General features: G+C 40.1%; 1 protein-coding gene and 1 long non-coding RNA gene across 8 annotated transcripts in view; one reads left to right on the top strand and one right to left on the bottom strand.

Moving 5' to 3' along the window:
• LOC108648190 overlaps positions 1 to 6189 on the bottom strand; it is a 40574-nt gene extending 34385 nt beyond the window's left edge. The window contains exon 1 of one of the 2 annotated variants that reach the window (XR_001924943.2): positions 5903 to 6189. This is a non-coding gene — a long non-coding RNA (uncharacterized LOC108648190). The remainder of the gene's footprint in view (positions 1 to 5902) is intronic. The other variant, XR_001924942.2, reaches the window with a different exon arrangement.
• prdm2 (PR domain containing 2, with ZNF domain) overlaps positions 1 to 13778 on the top strand; it is a 66059-nt gene that overhangs the window by 35780 nt on the left and 16501 nt on the right. For 3 of the 6 annotated variants that reach the window (XM_031904876.1, XM_031904877.1, NM_001130385.1), the window contains 1 exon segment: positions 10595 to 10724. In XM_031904876.1, coding sequence (XP_031760736.1) covers positions 10595 to 10724 — 130 coding nt within the window. 6 annotated transcript variants of the gene reach the window in all.

Genomic DNA, 13778 nt, shown 5'->3' with positions numbered 1-13778 from the left:
TCCTCTAGATATAGAAGGATTGTGCTTTAAAAAGTTGTGTTTCTGACTGATTTATTGAGAAATTCCACAAAAACCCCACTAGCCCCGCCCATCTGTTCCACTTCCTGCTGGCTGAATTCTCTGGATGAGCTGGGGAGCCGGCGGCCCTCCATACACTGAACTGTAGGATAGGAACCAATCAGCAGCTAGGCTGACCTGATAGGGAACTGAAGCCTGTCTTTGCTTGTGTGAGTGCAGGGCTGTGATTGGCTATCCCCCTCCTACTGTGCTTCTGGCAGGGACCGTTAGGACACACCCACTCTTCATTTCACACTGGACGGAGAAGTGATACGATCTATAGGGAGCTCCAATAAAGGGGCCATTTTTACAGAGAGGATTCATTTTTAGCACAAAGTGAAACCACCGCCGTATATTATTCATAATTGCCTACAAAATTAGGGTTTTTCCCATTTATCCAATATGTCTCCTTTAAGAGCTGAAATTCCGATTTTTATTTTAGAATTTCGTCTCTTCTAGTGTAGAGGCTCTATTGCACTCTCTGAACTAGCAATGCAGCCTTTTCCCCTGACATTAAAAATCTTAATGTGGGGGGAAGTGAGGGAGACAGCATCAACTTGGCCACTTCAGGCTGCTAGGACCCCTGAGGCGGTGCTGGATTACTAACCACTCCTGTTAGTGTTTAATTAGAAGAAAAAACCTTTATAGTATTCCTAAAGGGATACTATCATGATTTTTCTGGGGTACTTTTTATTTCTAAATTACACACTGCAAATAATTCACTCTACCATTTAAAAATTTTATTTTTGAACAAACAAATGTATTTTTTTTAGTTGTAATATTGGTGTGTAGGCAGCCATGTCAGTGTATTGAGTCGGAGCTTTCAGAAAGTGCCAGTGCTACACATTAGAACTGCTTTCAGGTAACCTATTGTTTCTCCTACTCCTACAACTGGAGGAGTCCCAAGCCGGACTTGGATTTCTTACTATTGAGTGCTATTCTGATATTTACTGGGAGCTGCTATCTTGCTACCTTTCCATTGTTCTGCTGATCAGCTGCTGGAGGGGGTAAAGTAAAATGTGACTGAAGTTTATCAGAGCACAGGTCACATGGCTGTGGCACCCTAGGAAATGAAGAATATGGCTAGCCCCATGTGAAATTTTAAAATGAAATTTAAAAAATCTGTGTTTTTGAAAACTGGATTTCAATGCAGGATTCTGCTGAAGAAGCTCTATTAACTGATGGGTTTTGGAAAGAAAACATGTTGCCCATGACAGTATTCTCTTAAAAAGCTGCCATACATTTGGGATTCCAAATAATAGCAACAGAGATCTGTTATTGGCTGCAAATCAAAATGACTTGAAACTGATTGACTGGAAAACCTTTCAGATAGTTGTCAGGTTGATGCCCTGCTTAAAGAAACAGATGTGGTACTAGTTCCTTTGCTGTTTTGTATATGAAGGGCATCTAGAGTTTTATTACTGATAGGGTTAGAACTTTTTACTTTATTTTTAGTTTTGTTTGTTTTGGAGTAAAAGAAAAAATTAGGCCTATGCTGAATAAGAGTAAGCACTTGTCTCTCCCCCACTTTTTCCCCCCTTCTTTTTCATGTTTTGTCAATAATGAAATTCTGTTATTCATAGTTTTATGCATAACAGATCTTGCTAAGCTAATTTTCTGAGGTGATGTGCAGGAACCTTGACTCTAGGATGACAAAGAATGTGATCTACTTGGACATTGCTAAAGCATTTGATACAGTACTGCACAGAAGGTTAATGATAAAATGAAGATATATATGTATATATGTGCATTGGGGTTCATTTAAGGGAGTTGAACTTGATGGACATTGGTCTTTTTAACCCAAGTATGTAACTATGTTTAGCAAGTCTGCTAAGGGTAGTGGTTTTGTTGAGTTAAAGGGCTTTGAGTTAACTTTTAGTATGATGTTAAGAGTAATATTCTGAGACAATTTTCAAATGGTCTTCATTTTTTATTTGTATGAGAGGATGGTAAATGAATAGGGAAAGGACTGAATAGAAAAGTTATAATAAGTTACAATAACAATAAAACTGTAGCCTCACCATGAATAGTTTTTTTGTCTGGCTGCTGAGGTCAGTGACCCCCATTTGAAAACTTCTAAGAGTTAGAAGAATAAGGCAAATAGATCAAAAACTATATAAATAATGAAGACCAATTTCTTAGACTTGGCCATTCCATAACATACTAAAAGTTAACTTAACGGTGAACCACTCCTTTAAGCTTGATCAGAAGCAGGGGTGCCCTCCAGTATAAACTGATTTACAATTTTACTAACAGGAAACCGGTAAAAAGATAGGAAGCACAGTATTTTGTTTTCTAGAAAAGGTGGCAACCCTATGTATAATGTAAAACGTGTTGTACTTTTTAATATGATTAATAAAAAAGTAGCTGTATACCTAAAAGACTACTGTTTTCCTCCTTTAGTTTTCCTCACTTCTTGCAGTCATTCTGGCAACATCCTTGAGTATTATTATTTTCTTTTTTTCTTTTCTGCTTTAGATGGCAATGTGCTGCCATCTAACTATTGAGGCATGGTGACTTCATTTAGGTCCCCTCATCAAATAGGTATAATTTTCATCTTATTGTGTTGTTTTTCAGTGTCAGACTGGCCCACCAGGATATCAGGAAAACTCCCAGTGAGCCCAGGTGTCAGTGGCCCCTCTTGCTTTTATCTATTTAGGGTGAAGACACACTGAGCTACTAGTAGCAGCTAATACATGTGTTTTGGCAGAGGCAATTCTCAGTATTGTCTATGGCAGGGTATTTTCTGGCGTTTAGTAGCCATGGCAACTAGCTGCTACTAAGTAGCTCTAGAGTATAGAGTATAATATGTAGAGAAAACAGACTAGGATAACAAAGAGTTTGAGGGAGTAGAGGAAGAATTAAAGTTTTAAGAGTGGGCCCATTGTTCAGGGTTTTCTGGTGGGCCCTGCCATCTCAGTCCGACACTGGTGATTCATATTACTGCTGTTTAAGTTGTTACTGCTAAACAGAGGTTTTTAGCTATGCAGTTATATAATGTTCTAATACTTTTTTTTTATATAACATTTAAAGGAGACATAAAGGATAAATGAAAAATCATTAATTTTGTAGACACTTATGAATAATATATGGTGCTGGTTCACTCTGGGCTAAAAATTATCTTTAAAATTGTGCTATGGCCCCTGTCAGGGTTGGGCATGTCTTAACGTTCCCTTGTAAAAGCACAGTAGGAAGAGGATAGTCAATTACAGCCCTGCAGTCACACAAGCAAAGGCAGACCAGCCTAGCTGCTGATTGGTTCCTGTCCTATAGTAATGTGCGGGTTGAGAAATACTCGACCCAACTCTAACCAGCCCGCTCCCAAACCGAACCCTACCCGGCTTCTTCCCTCTAGTTATAGACCTGCCAAAAAGGGGATGGGGCGTGCCGGGCGTGCGCCTATAAATTAGAGAGCCGAAAGAGGAAGCCGGCAGTGTAAGGCTGCGGGTGGGGAGGGTAAGCGGAAGCACTCAACCGAACCCGCCCACAACCCGCCGTTGATGTGGTGAGGTTGACTTGAACCCGCCCGACCCACGGGTATTGGGCCGGCCCGCACATCACTACTGTCCTATAAAGCAGTGTGCTGCCAGCCCCCCCTGCACAGTTGAGGAAAGGAAGCAGCAGGAAGTGCAACAGATTGTGGGGGCTAATATGGTTTTTGGGGAAATTTCTCAATAAACCAGCTCGAAACACTACATTTTAAGCACATTCCTTCTGTATTCAGATGAGTACAATTCATTGGCACAATATGGTTTTTCACACAATATGTCCCTTAAAGTTTGAATATTTTCGATTCGAGAAAGTTGCAGCAAAAAGTATAGATTTTTTCCTGGAAAAGTCATGGTGAAACAACTTTTGTGTATTCTCATTTTTTAAGCTTACATTTTTTGAGATTTAGCAAATTCAGTTAGAAAAATGTAAAACAAATATCTCGCTACTTAAAACCTGGTGTGTTCCAATAGCAGTCAAGCAGTGTTTTTTCACCGTTAAAAAGTAAATATTTTAAAAATCCCATTTCAATCGCATTTTGTCCCATTTATGATAGTCCTGTCCCAAAATTCTAATGTTAACCGATATGTTCCCTACTGTTAATTTGGTACTAAAACAAAATGTTGCACTCCAGACATCTGTGCTGTAGAAAGATATAACCGTAAAGGACATGTATTAAATTATAAACAATAAAAAGCATAAAATGTAAAGGGAGACCCACAGAGATGAAATTAAAAAAAAATAAAAATAAAAAAATAATGGCTAAAAGTTTTTCATTTTGAACTGACTGCACTATTAGAAAAGCTTATTTGTGGTGCTCACTTGGACTTATTTGTAATTCTGATCAGAATGATTGACTTGGAGAAACTGGTATGTGTGTAGCCGGGACAGGGAATGAATAATAATGAAAGGTATGACTAGTTACTATATTGTTCACACTATAAGATGAATTTTCTTTTAAATACTTATGGAAACAATTGTGTCCATCTCCTGGTACTAATGTATCCACAGCAGCTATGTTCTTGCTGCATTCAGGAAATCCCTGCTGACAGCAAGTTCATAGCTTATTGTGTTCACTTCTAATAGCAATTCTTCCACATTGTGCTGATCTTACAAGAAATTTCTCTCCAGTTAATGGAGATTTGTGCTACACAGAAGGAGTGGTACAAGAGGAAACAGAATAAGCAATCGATATTGGCAGATGTGCACACATCGATTCTCCATTCTAAGAAATGTGAGTTGAGAAGCCTGCTACATCCATGTCAGTGGGGACCAGCTGCTACAGTTTGTCTGTTCTTTAGGGCTCTTACACACAACAGTTAGCCCTGAGTTCCACTGCGGTGGGACTAAACACCCATGTGTTAGAGTCCTAAAACAGCTACTCACGTGATTAGACTGCTAGCAATCCTCAACTGAATAGAGAATGTTACTGTTCTGCTTTACATGGTAGACTTATGGGGGGATTATATGATGGAAAGGTAACCAGCTTAGAGAGGATCTTTCTGAGTGGGGTTGATAAATTAAATCAAAACCTGTTAAAGGGGTGTTTCCCTTCAGGCAATAGTTTGAATTTGACTAGCCACTGTGGAAAAAAACATTTTTGGAAAGCCTCTTTATTATTTAAAAATGTGTGATTTTAAATATAGAGACATGCTAAAGAAACTGAAACAGTATTGGCAAACTGGAATACAAACAGGGCCAAGAAAGAAGTGTACAAAAATTGAAGCAAGAGAGTTTATAGGCTCAACCTTTGTGGTCATAAATTTGTCTGGGCACCCTCCCCTTATCTCATAACAGGGTTACATATAGATAGATTCAAATATGGCAATGAAATAAATTTTAACTGATCTTAATGCTTCCCTTGGCCCCCTTGGTGGGGCAGGCCAGCAGTTTAGGAACTACCACATTGAAACCAAGGCCAAATCATTTTTTTTTTTTTTAGTATAATAGTTTTCCCTTAAATTCTAAATTGCATTTTTGCATTATTTACCTTCTAAAATGGTGTATTATGATCTTAAGCAGTCTGAAAAAATGCACAACAACCCTATATCTTGTCATAACTGTGGTGGAAGAAGGTAACGGGACCCAGAGAGTGTGTAAAAGAAGGCTGATAATGACCAGCATAATCAGATAAACCGATGCTATATATACTGGAATTCAAGTTCCCTAACCACACTCCAAGACATGTAGTATGTATAGGTGATATATATATTTTTTTCTTTTACCGTAAGGCAAAAAATATACATCCTTTTTTTACATGAAACTATTCAGTTGGGCATATATAGAAAAGGTACATAAACACTAAACTTCCAGATATAAATATAAATGTGTTTTAATTTTTTTTACACAAGCATACCTGATTCCACAGATAAAATGACACCATGATAACTCAAACAAGCTGTTTCCCAAGATTCCTTTTGCTGAGAGTGTAATGCAACCCCCTCCCTCACTTTGTTCCACAGTGATGCATTCTGGGACTAGAAGTCTCTCTGCTTACCTTAATGCATGGTACACAGATTCTCTGGAAAGCAGGGGGACTTTAAGTCCCAGAAGACATCACTTCACAATGAAACAAGGTACGGGTGGGGTTACATGTTACTGTCTTTAGGGAGGTGGGGAACTGACACAGACATCAAACATGCTGACAGGCTTTTATGGTTTCCTTTCAATTTCTGGAATCAGGTATGTGTGTGTAAAAATAAAATACATTTGTACATAGGTACATAAATAGAGCTTATGTACCTACGTAAGCCCAACTGAATGAGCTCATGTCAAAATGAGCACTGCTTTACTTAGTCCACAGAGTTACATATGACGTTAATGGGAAAATATACCCTTACATTTTTACATGAGCTCATTTAGTTGGGCTTAAGTAGTGCATGTAGTGCAAAACTGCATAAACGCTATCTGAACTGCCACAAATAAATATATATGTATTTTATTTTTACACCAGACTTCTTCTCTGGATTCTCTGAATCTTTTAATGTTAATCTGTACTAAAGATGACAAAACCTCCTAATTCTTTGCAATTTTATGTAACAAAATTGTTAAATTGCTGCAATATTTGCTTGTGTAGTATTCAGAGTGATGTATCCCTTTCCATCTTTACTTCTAAGGGCGAAGACACAAGTAGCTACTAAGTAGCAGCTGCTTGTCATGGCTACTAAACTCCAGAAAATACACTACCATAGATAATAATGAGCATTGCCTCTGCTAAAACACACTTAGGGGCACATTTATCACAGTATGAATTTTCACCAATTAAAAGCACGATTGGAAAAAATTTGTACTAACCACGATAATTGAGCAACAAATAGGCAATCCTAAAGTTACAAAATTTTGTATCCGAACGATCGAAAACGCTGTGAAAACCTTTCTGACTTTGAACCTTCAATGCATGATTTTGGAAGCCTCCCATAGGCACTCTGCAGCTCCAACCTTGCCAAAAGAAAGTCACGATACCAAAGCTTAAATGAATTCCAAAACTTTCGTAGTTGTTGCGACAAATACAATTTTGTTGCACAAATTGACACAAAGCACGAAAAAGTTGCATAATTTAACTAAAAGTTAAAAGTTAGAAAAAATACAAATTTTTCTCATTTGGACTCATTTGGACTTTAATGAATGGGCCCCCATGAGACAATTATCAGTAAATGATCCCCATTGTCTGTTTTAGTAGCCGCAACAAGTAGCTGCTTCTAGTAGCTCTGTGTGTTCACCCTAAGGGCAGTGGCAGAATGGGAGATTAGTTGCCCCGCGACAAATCTTTGTTGCCGTGGACGACTAATCTCCCTGCAATGCCATCCCATCGCCGGTAGGATGGCATTGCATTGCTCAATACGAAAAAGTCGCGACAATTCGCGCAAGTCGTAACGGCTACGAAAAAGTCACGACGGCGATGAAAAAATCGCACAAAATACGAAAAAGTCGCAAAATTTCCAATCCGATTTTTTCCCATTCGGGATTTGGATTTGTGGATTAGTAAATCAGCCCCTGTATGTATGTATATTTTAATTTACACAGTGCTACTTATATATGCAGCACTGTACAGCAGAACAATAAATTAATAAATGAACAGGTTCAATAGCAAAATTATTTTGCTATAATTTTAAAGTGAATTCCATAAATTATACATCTCAATTACTGAATTCACACAAAATAAAATTTCATCAGACTCTGGCAGTAATACTAAATGTTCTTTATAGATTAGGAATCACATTTTCTTTTGCATTTGTTGAAAAATTCAACTGACCACAAGTGCCCTAGTCCATAGTACAGTTACATGAAATTTGGTCAAGAAAAAAAAATGTGTTCATTTATGACATGCCTTGATCTCCACATACCCTTGCCTCTTATTTTGCTATTATTATATTTATAGTTTCCAAAACTCATTACTGATCACTATGTAACTTTTATAAGATACATTTATAACTTTAAGCAGTGTTCTATTTGGACATTACTATTTTAAATATAAGGATGTGTTAATTACAGGACACCTATTTGTTTAAGTTTGTGTTATGTCAATTTTTTTGGAGGTTTACAATACATACTTCCGGCCGTGTCTTAAACATGAAAACATGTATATAATAAACATGTAAATAATAAGCAAAAAAAATCTGCTTGTAAATAGGACCTATTTTCCATGTAAAAAAAAAATAAAAAAGATATGTGGGCAGGAATTTCTAAATATAATTTTTAACAATGAAAAGAAGGACTAGGCTTTTGCTCAATATCTTGTTCTTTCCTTTGTTACCTGCTTAGTTAATGAATTTGCAAAATTGCAAAACACAATATATATATATATATATATATATATATATATATATATATATATATATATAACATATGTACAGCATTCCTGTGAAGTTCTTTTTATTTCTACCAAAACATGATCCCTTGCCTTCTTGCTTCATATTATTACACCTGCTCTTCTTTTCTTATAGTTAATAGACTTATGATTAAACAGGAAAAAGTCCAGTTAATCTTTTACAATAAATATCTCCAAGTAGGGTCAAGGTTTAGTCTTGTGAATTAAAACACTATGGTTTAACTTCCAAGTAGTAAAACATTTGCAACAGATATTAGATCTAGTATGCAGAATAGGAAAGGAACACTTTTGTGTTTCTCTAAACCCAATTGCTTAACTTGGTAAAATGCAGTATACTTGGGAAATGCAGTATACTTGGGAAATGCAGTATACTTGGGAAATGCAGTATACTTGGGAAATGCAGTATACTTGCCTCTTGTACTGCAGTCATTGCCTTTAGGATGCCAGTCACAGCTCTGCAGTTTTTCTGCTGTTGCATTTGCACAGCCAGAAACAGTCAAATAGCAAGGTCACTCTTCTGCTCTTTACGTTACACGTTCTGGGTTATTTCAGACAATCTCAAATAAAAAATATCGCAGAGACTTGTAAATTAGAAAGTCTCTATAGGTCAAAGCCAATCATATTTTAATGGCTTATTTTAAGATCTTTTGGCTGGGCCCTTTTTACATACCAAAAAGATCAACCGATACAAGAGGTAATCTCTGTGTTCAGTGTATACCCCCATTTATTGTTTAGCCTGGCAGAATATGTTAGCATTTGTAAATATGTTTAAATAATATCTTAAAGCCCAAGTATTGATGCAGGAGGAGTTGGTGGGAGTTACCTATTAAAGGGGAACTATCAAACATTTACATTTAATAATTTTCATCTTATTGGCATAAGAAACATTTCAAATATAATCAGTTACAAATTCTGCACTATTTCTAAAATTATCAAAGTACTCTTCACTATCCTCCTCTCTGTAATTTGTCCATCTTGTCTGTATTCTGTCCTCATAAAGGAGTTGGAGTGTGATTTTGATTAACGGTTAGGTCTAATACATCTATTAGGGTGTATGCTCCCTTTGCCTTGAAGATATAATTTATATTGATATAAGTTTTTGTGTTTTCTGTGGTTGTTAGCGCAAACACATACGTCACACTAAAGTGGCCATAAATGATGCTCTTATTGACACCATTCATTAAAATTAGTTGCATTGAAACACTTCTGTATAGTTGCATTAAATGCAGTTACATCCATCCTGCTTCTTCATCTGAATAGTTTGCTAATTTTGGTTCTTTAAGTGAATTAGGTACAGCAGACTTGCTACAAAAGAATCAGAAGCTTATGCAATTTTAATGCCTTGCACCATAAGTTTATCAATCCCTGTTCTGAAAATATTAGTCAAACCAGCATCTAACTTTCAAGCATGAGCAATAGCATTCATTTAGACTTGATGTTGCAGGACTGCTCCTGTGGTAGGAAGCGGACAGTTACCAGGTTACTCTGGTAATTTTAGGAGCTGAATTTCTATTTTTTCATGAAAATTGGGCTCAGCTAGTGTGGAGTGGGAGAGAGGGTGTGTCAGCAGCCCCAGGATAGCCATTGGTGGGGTGGAATTATGGCAGCATTATTTCCTCCATGGCCACAATTATACTGGAATTCTGGGGGAATAACATTGCATTGTAGGTTAAAAAAACAAGGCTTTGCCTCCTAAAATGGGCTATTCTATGCCACCATATAAAGCTTCAATAGCATTTTCCCCCAAAACAGAATATTACACAACGTTGGTTCCATTTTCATTTTAAATGCCATACAAAAATGAACTGATCTAGCAGCTCAGGTTAAGCCTGCTACATGATTTACTAGGTTAAATGCCATTTTATTGTTCGGAGCAGATATGCAGTGAGCATTCAGGTATGCAGTCCTCCAACCAGCAGAGGGATTTGCTGAAATTCTGTCATCTTAGTCTGTTCACTCTCCCTCCCTCCCTCATACTGCCACTCAGCCTGACTGACTCAAGAGTTAAACTGCTCTTCCTGTTTGGTTAGTCAGTCAGTTAGAAATATGTTGCTAGTGCAGAGTACAGCTGTTTATAATCCCCACAGCTAGTTCCACGCCCTCTGGCCCAGAGCCTGCTTCTCTCTGCCTCTGTCTCACACTCTCTCTCTCTGCCAGTTTTTTATGTACTAACAACCTCACCTCTGATTGGTGTTATATTTGTCTCTCTAATTCTTCCAGCCAATTGAGCCAGGAGAAGAGCTTTTAGTGTGGTACAATGGGGAAGACAACCCAGATATAGCAGCTGCTATTGAGGAAGAGAGAAGTGCCAGCCACCGAAGCAAGAGGAACTCGCCGAAATCCAGGAGGGGTATGAAGCAGATCTTATTTGGGATTGCCACAGATTTGGCGGTGGGGGGAAGAGGTGGGTGGGCGGTGCGGATGTCTGTGTTGGCTGTGCTGGCTTGGATGTCGCTGTGACCTTTCCCAGACTGAGCAGCTAAGCACTTGTGTGGGAATGATGTGTATGTGGCAGCGCTGCCCGTACCGGCCCTGCCGCACACCCTCCCTGCTGCGCTCCTTCCAGTCCCACTTTCCCGGAAACTGCTGGCCTTGGGCTGTGGGGAGGCTGACGCAGCAGCTTTAGTTGAAGAGGACGGTGAGTCTGAGAGGAGGCAGGTTTTTGACAGGAGGTGGGGGTCATTACGGGAAGTTCGGGGGCAGTACAAGTAAGTGATATCGGGACGGAAAGGGAGTTGATACACGGCTGGCTGATAAGGCAGGTGTGCGGGTTGCAGGGCTTACTGCCGGTCCGACTGATACAGGTTGGATGCCCTTGTACGGGATCCGAATCCTAGGCCTACAAAATGATCTTCGGCAAGTGGCCTTCAACGTATTGCTTAATGAAAAGGACGGCTGAACATAGGTGCTGGGATATGTAGTACAATTATAACTTGTAGCTTGAATAATGGTGCCGTAGAAGCAGCAAACCAAAGGCTGTACGGCATAGGCTGAAGTGTAGCTCTGTCAGGTTGCCACCTGCTCTGCAATGTGCTTGGTACAGGGATTGTGTGGGGCTGTCAGTGCTTGTTACAGGGGTACAGGGATTGTGTGGGGCTGTCAGTGCTTGTTACAGGGGTACAGGGATTGTGTGGGGCTGTCAGTGCTTGTTATGGGGGTACAGGGATTGTGTGGGGCTGTCAGTGCTTGTTACAGGGGTACAGGGATTGTGTGGGGCTGTCAGTGCTTGTTATGGGGGTACAGGGATTGTGTGGGGCTGTCAGTGCTTGTTATGGGGGTACAGGGATTGTGTGGGGCTGTCAGTGCTTGTTATGGGGGTACAGGGATTGTGTGGGGCTGTCAGTGCTTGTTATGGGGGTACAGGGATTGTGTGGGGCTGTCAGTGCTTGTTATGGGGGTACAGGGATTGTGTGGGGCTGCCAGTGCTTGTTATGGGGGTATAGGGATTGTGTGGGGCTGTCAGTGCTTGTTATGGGGGTACAGGGATTGTGTGGGGCTGTCAGTGCTTGTTATGGGGGTACAAGGATTGTGTGGGGCTGTCAGTGCTTGTTACAGGGGTACAGGGATTGTGTGGGGCTGCCAGTGCTTGTTATGGGGGTACAGGGATTGTGTGGGGCTGCCAGTGCTTGTTATGGGGGATAGAGGGATTGTGTGGGGCTGCCAGTGCTTGTTATGGGGGATAGAGGGTTTGTGTGGGGATGCCAGTGCTTGTTATGGGGGATAGAGGGATTGTGTGGGGCTGCCAGTGCTTGTTATGGGGGATAGAGGGATTGTGTGGGGCTGCCAGTGCTTGTTATGGGGGGATAGAGGGATTGTGTGGGGCTGCCAGTGCTTGTTATGGGGGATAGAGGGATTGTGTGGGGCTGCCAGTGCTTGTTGTGGGGGATAGAGGGATTGTGTGGGGCTGCTAGTGCATTTCTCTTGTGTTTTATAACACATCAGCACCATTGCTGCTGCAGGGATCTTGTGTGAAGATCTGGAGATGCTCTTGTGGGATTTATAGTCTTGTGTCCTTATCCATGGTCACCTGCATTGGGGTTTATGTGCACTGTGGCAAGGTTGTCATCCAAGTTGTACAGGACAAAATCAATGCAACAAGTAGTACAGGGATCACATTCTTCTAGTCATGCTAATGCATCTGATACTGCTGTCCATGCACGGGCCAAATTGGGAGCCAGATCAGATTTTCATGACCAAATTGGCAAGCCCTAGTCTGTGTCAGGGGCCTGTAACGTCTGTGTCAGGGGCCTGTAACGTCTGTGTCAGGGGCCTGTAACGTCTGTGTCAGGGGCCTGTAACGTCTGTGTCAGGGGCCTGTAACGTCTGTGTCAGGGGCCTGTAACGTCTGTGTCAGGGGCCTGTAACGTCTGTGTCAGGGCTATAATGAGCATATTGTACTTATGCAGAGAACCACATCAACCCTTGTTTATGTTCTGTTGGCAAAGAAAATGCAGAGAGCTCCTGATAGGTTAACACAAGGTGTAAACATTGACATGCAATCAGACTTTTAGTAGTAGTAGTTTTTGTAGTTGTGGCAATGTAGGTTGTATACAGAAGGATGTTTTTTGTCTTTCTGAAAGTTTTTTATGGGGTTGATGGAAGTGTGCAAGCAGTCGAACTGTACTGCTAAGAAAATGTGTAGATGTGTTGTTCCAAAAATGAATTTAGAATATCTGACTAGTAAATGTGTGTTGGGTGCCAAATGTTAGCTACCCCCAGTGACTGTAATCACTTACCTGATAACGCGTGCTGGTGCTCTTGTTAACAAAAAACTATGCTGGCCCCAGGGCAGATGCATGCGCAGTAGAGTGAAAAAGTCTGCTTTTTTTGTTAAGGTTCTGCTTTTTGCTCCACTGTGCATGTGCACCCAAAGTGAAGAGGGAAGAAGCAGGAAGAGGATCAATTTCACAGATGTACCTAGGCTGGTGCAGTTTCTGATAACAGGAGCACTGGCTGGGGTGTCGGTAAGGGATTTGTAAGTGATTATAATTACTGTAGGTGCCTAACATTTGGCATCCTCCAGCAATTGTATCTTTCCTTCTCCTTTAAGGATGGTGCAACTTTAAGTACTGTTGAGGTTGCTTGATTTCTACATTAGTGCCTGGCATCCAGTAGGATCAAGTGAATGAGCGAGGCATGTTCACTAGAGCATAATGCAAAGCTGTGCTTACGGAAAATATGTACCCACTGCTGGTCTCTGTATCTGTACTTCACCCACTAATTGGGTAAGCGCTGGCTTTAACTCTCAAATTTAAAAGAATCCATTTAAGATGGGAATGTGCAAAAGGGTAACATCCCCTTTAAGTTAATTACAAACCTCTTTGGAAACACCTCCTTTTTGTGTTCAAGAGTATCAGTCATAGGGCTTTAATGCATTTACAAAAACATGCTGAGTGCAAAAAAA

This window comes from Xenopus tropicalis, chromosome 7 (assembly GCF_000004195.4).
Source record: "Xenopus tropicalis strain Nigerian chromosome 7, UCB_Xtro_10.0, whole genome shotgun sequence".
NCBI classification, from domain to species: Eukaryota; Metazoa; Chordata; class Amphibia; order Anura; family Pipidae; genus Xenopus; species Xenopus tropicalis.
Note: the sequence above shows the minus strand (reverse complement) of the source record. Positions and strands in the feature narration are given on the sequence as shown.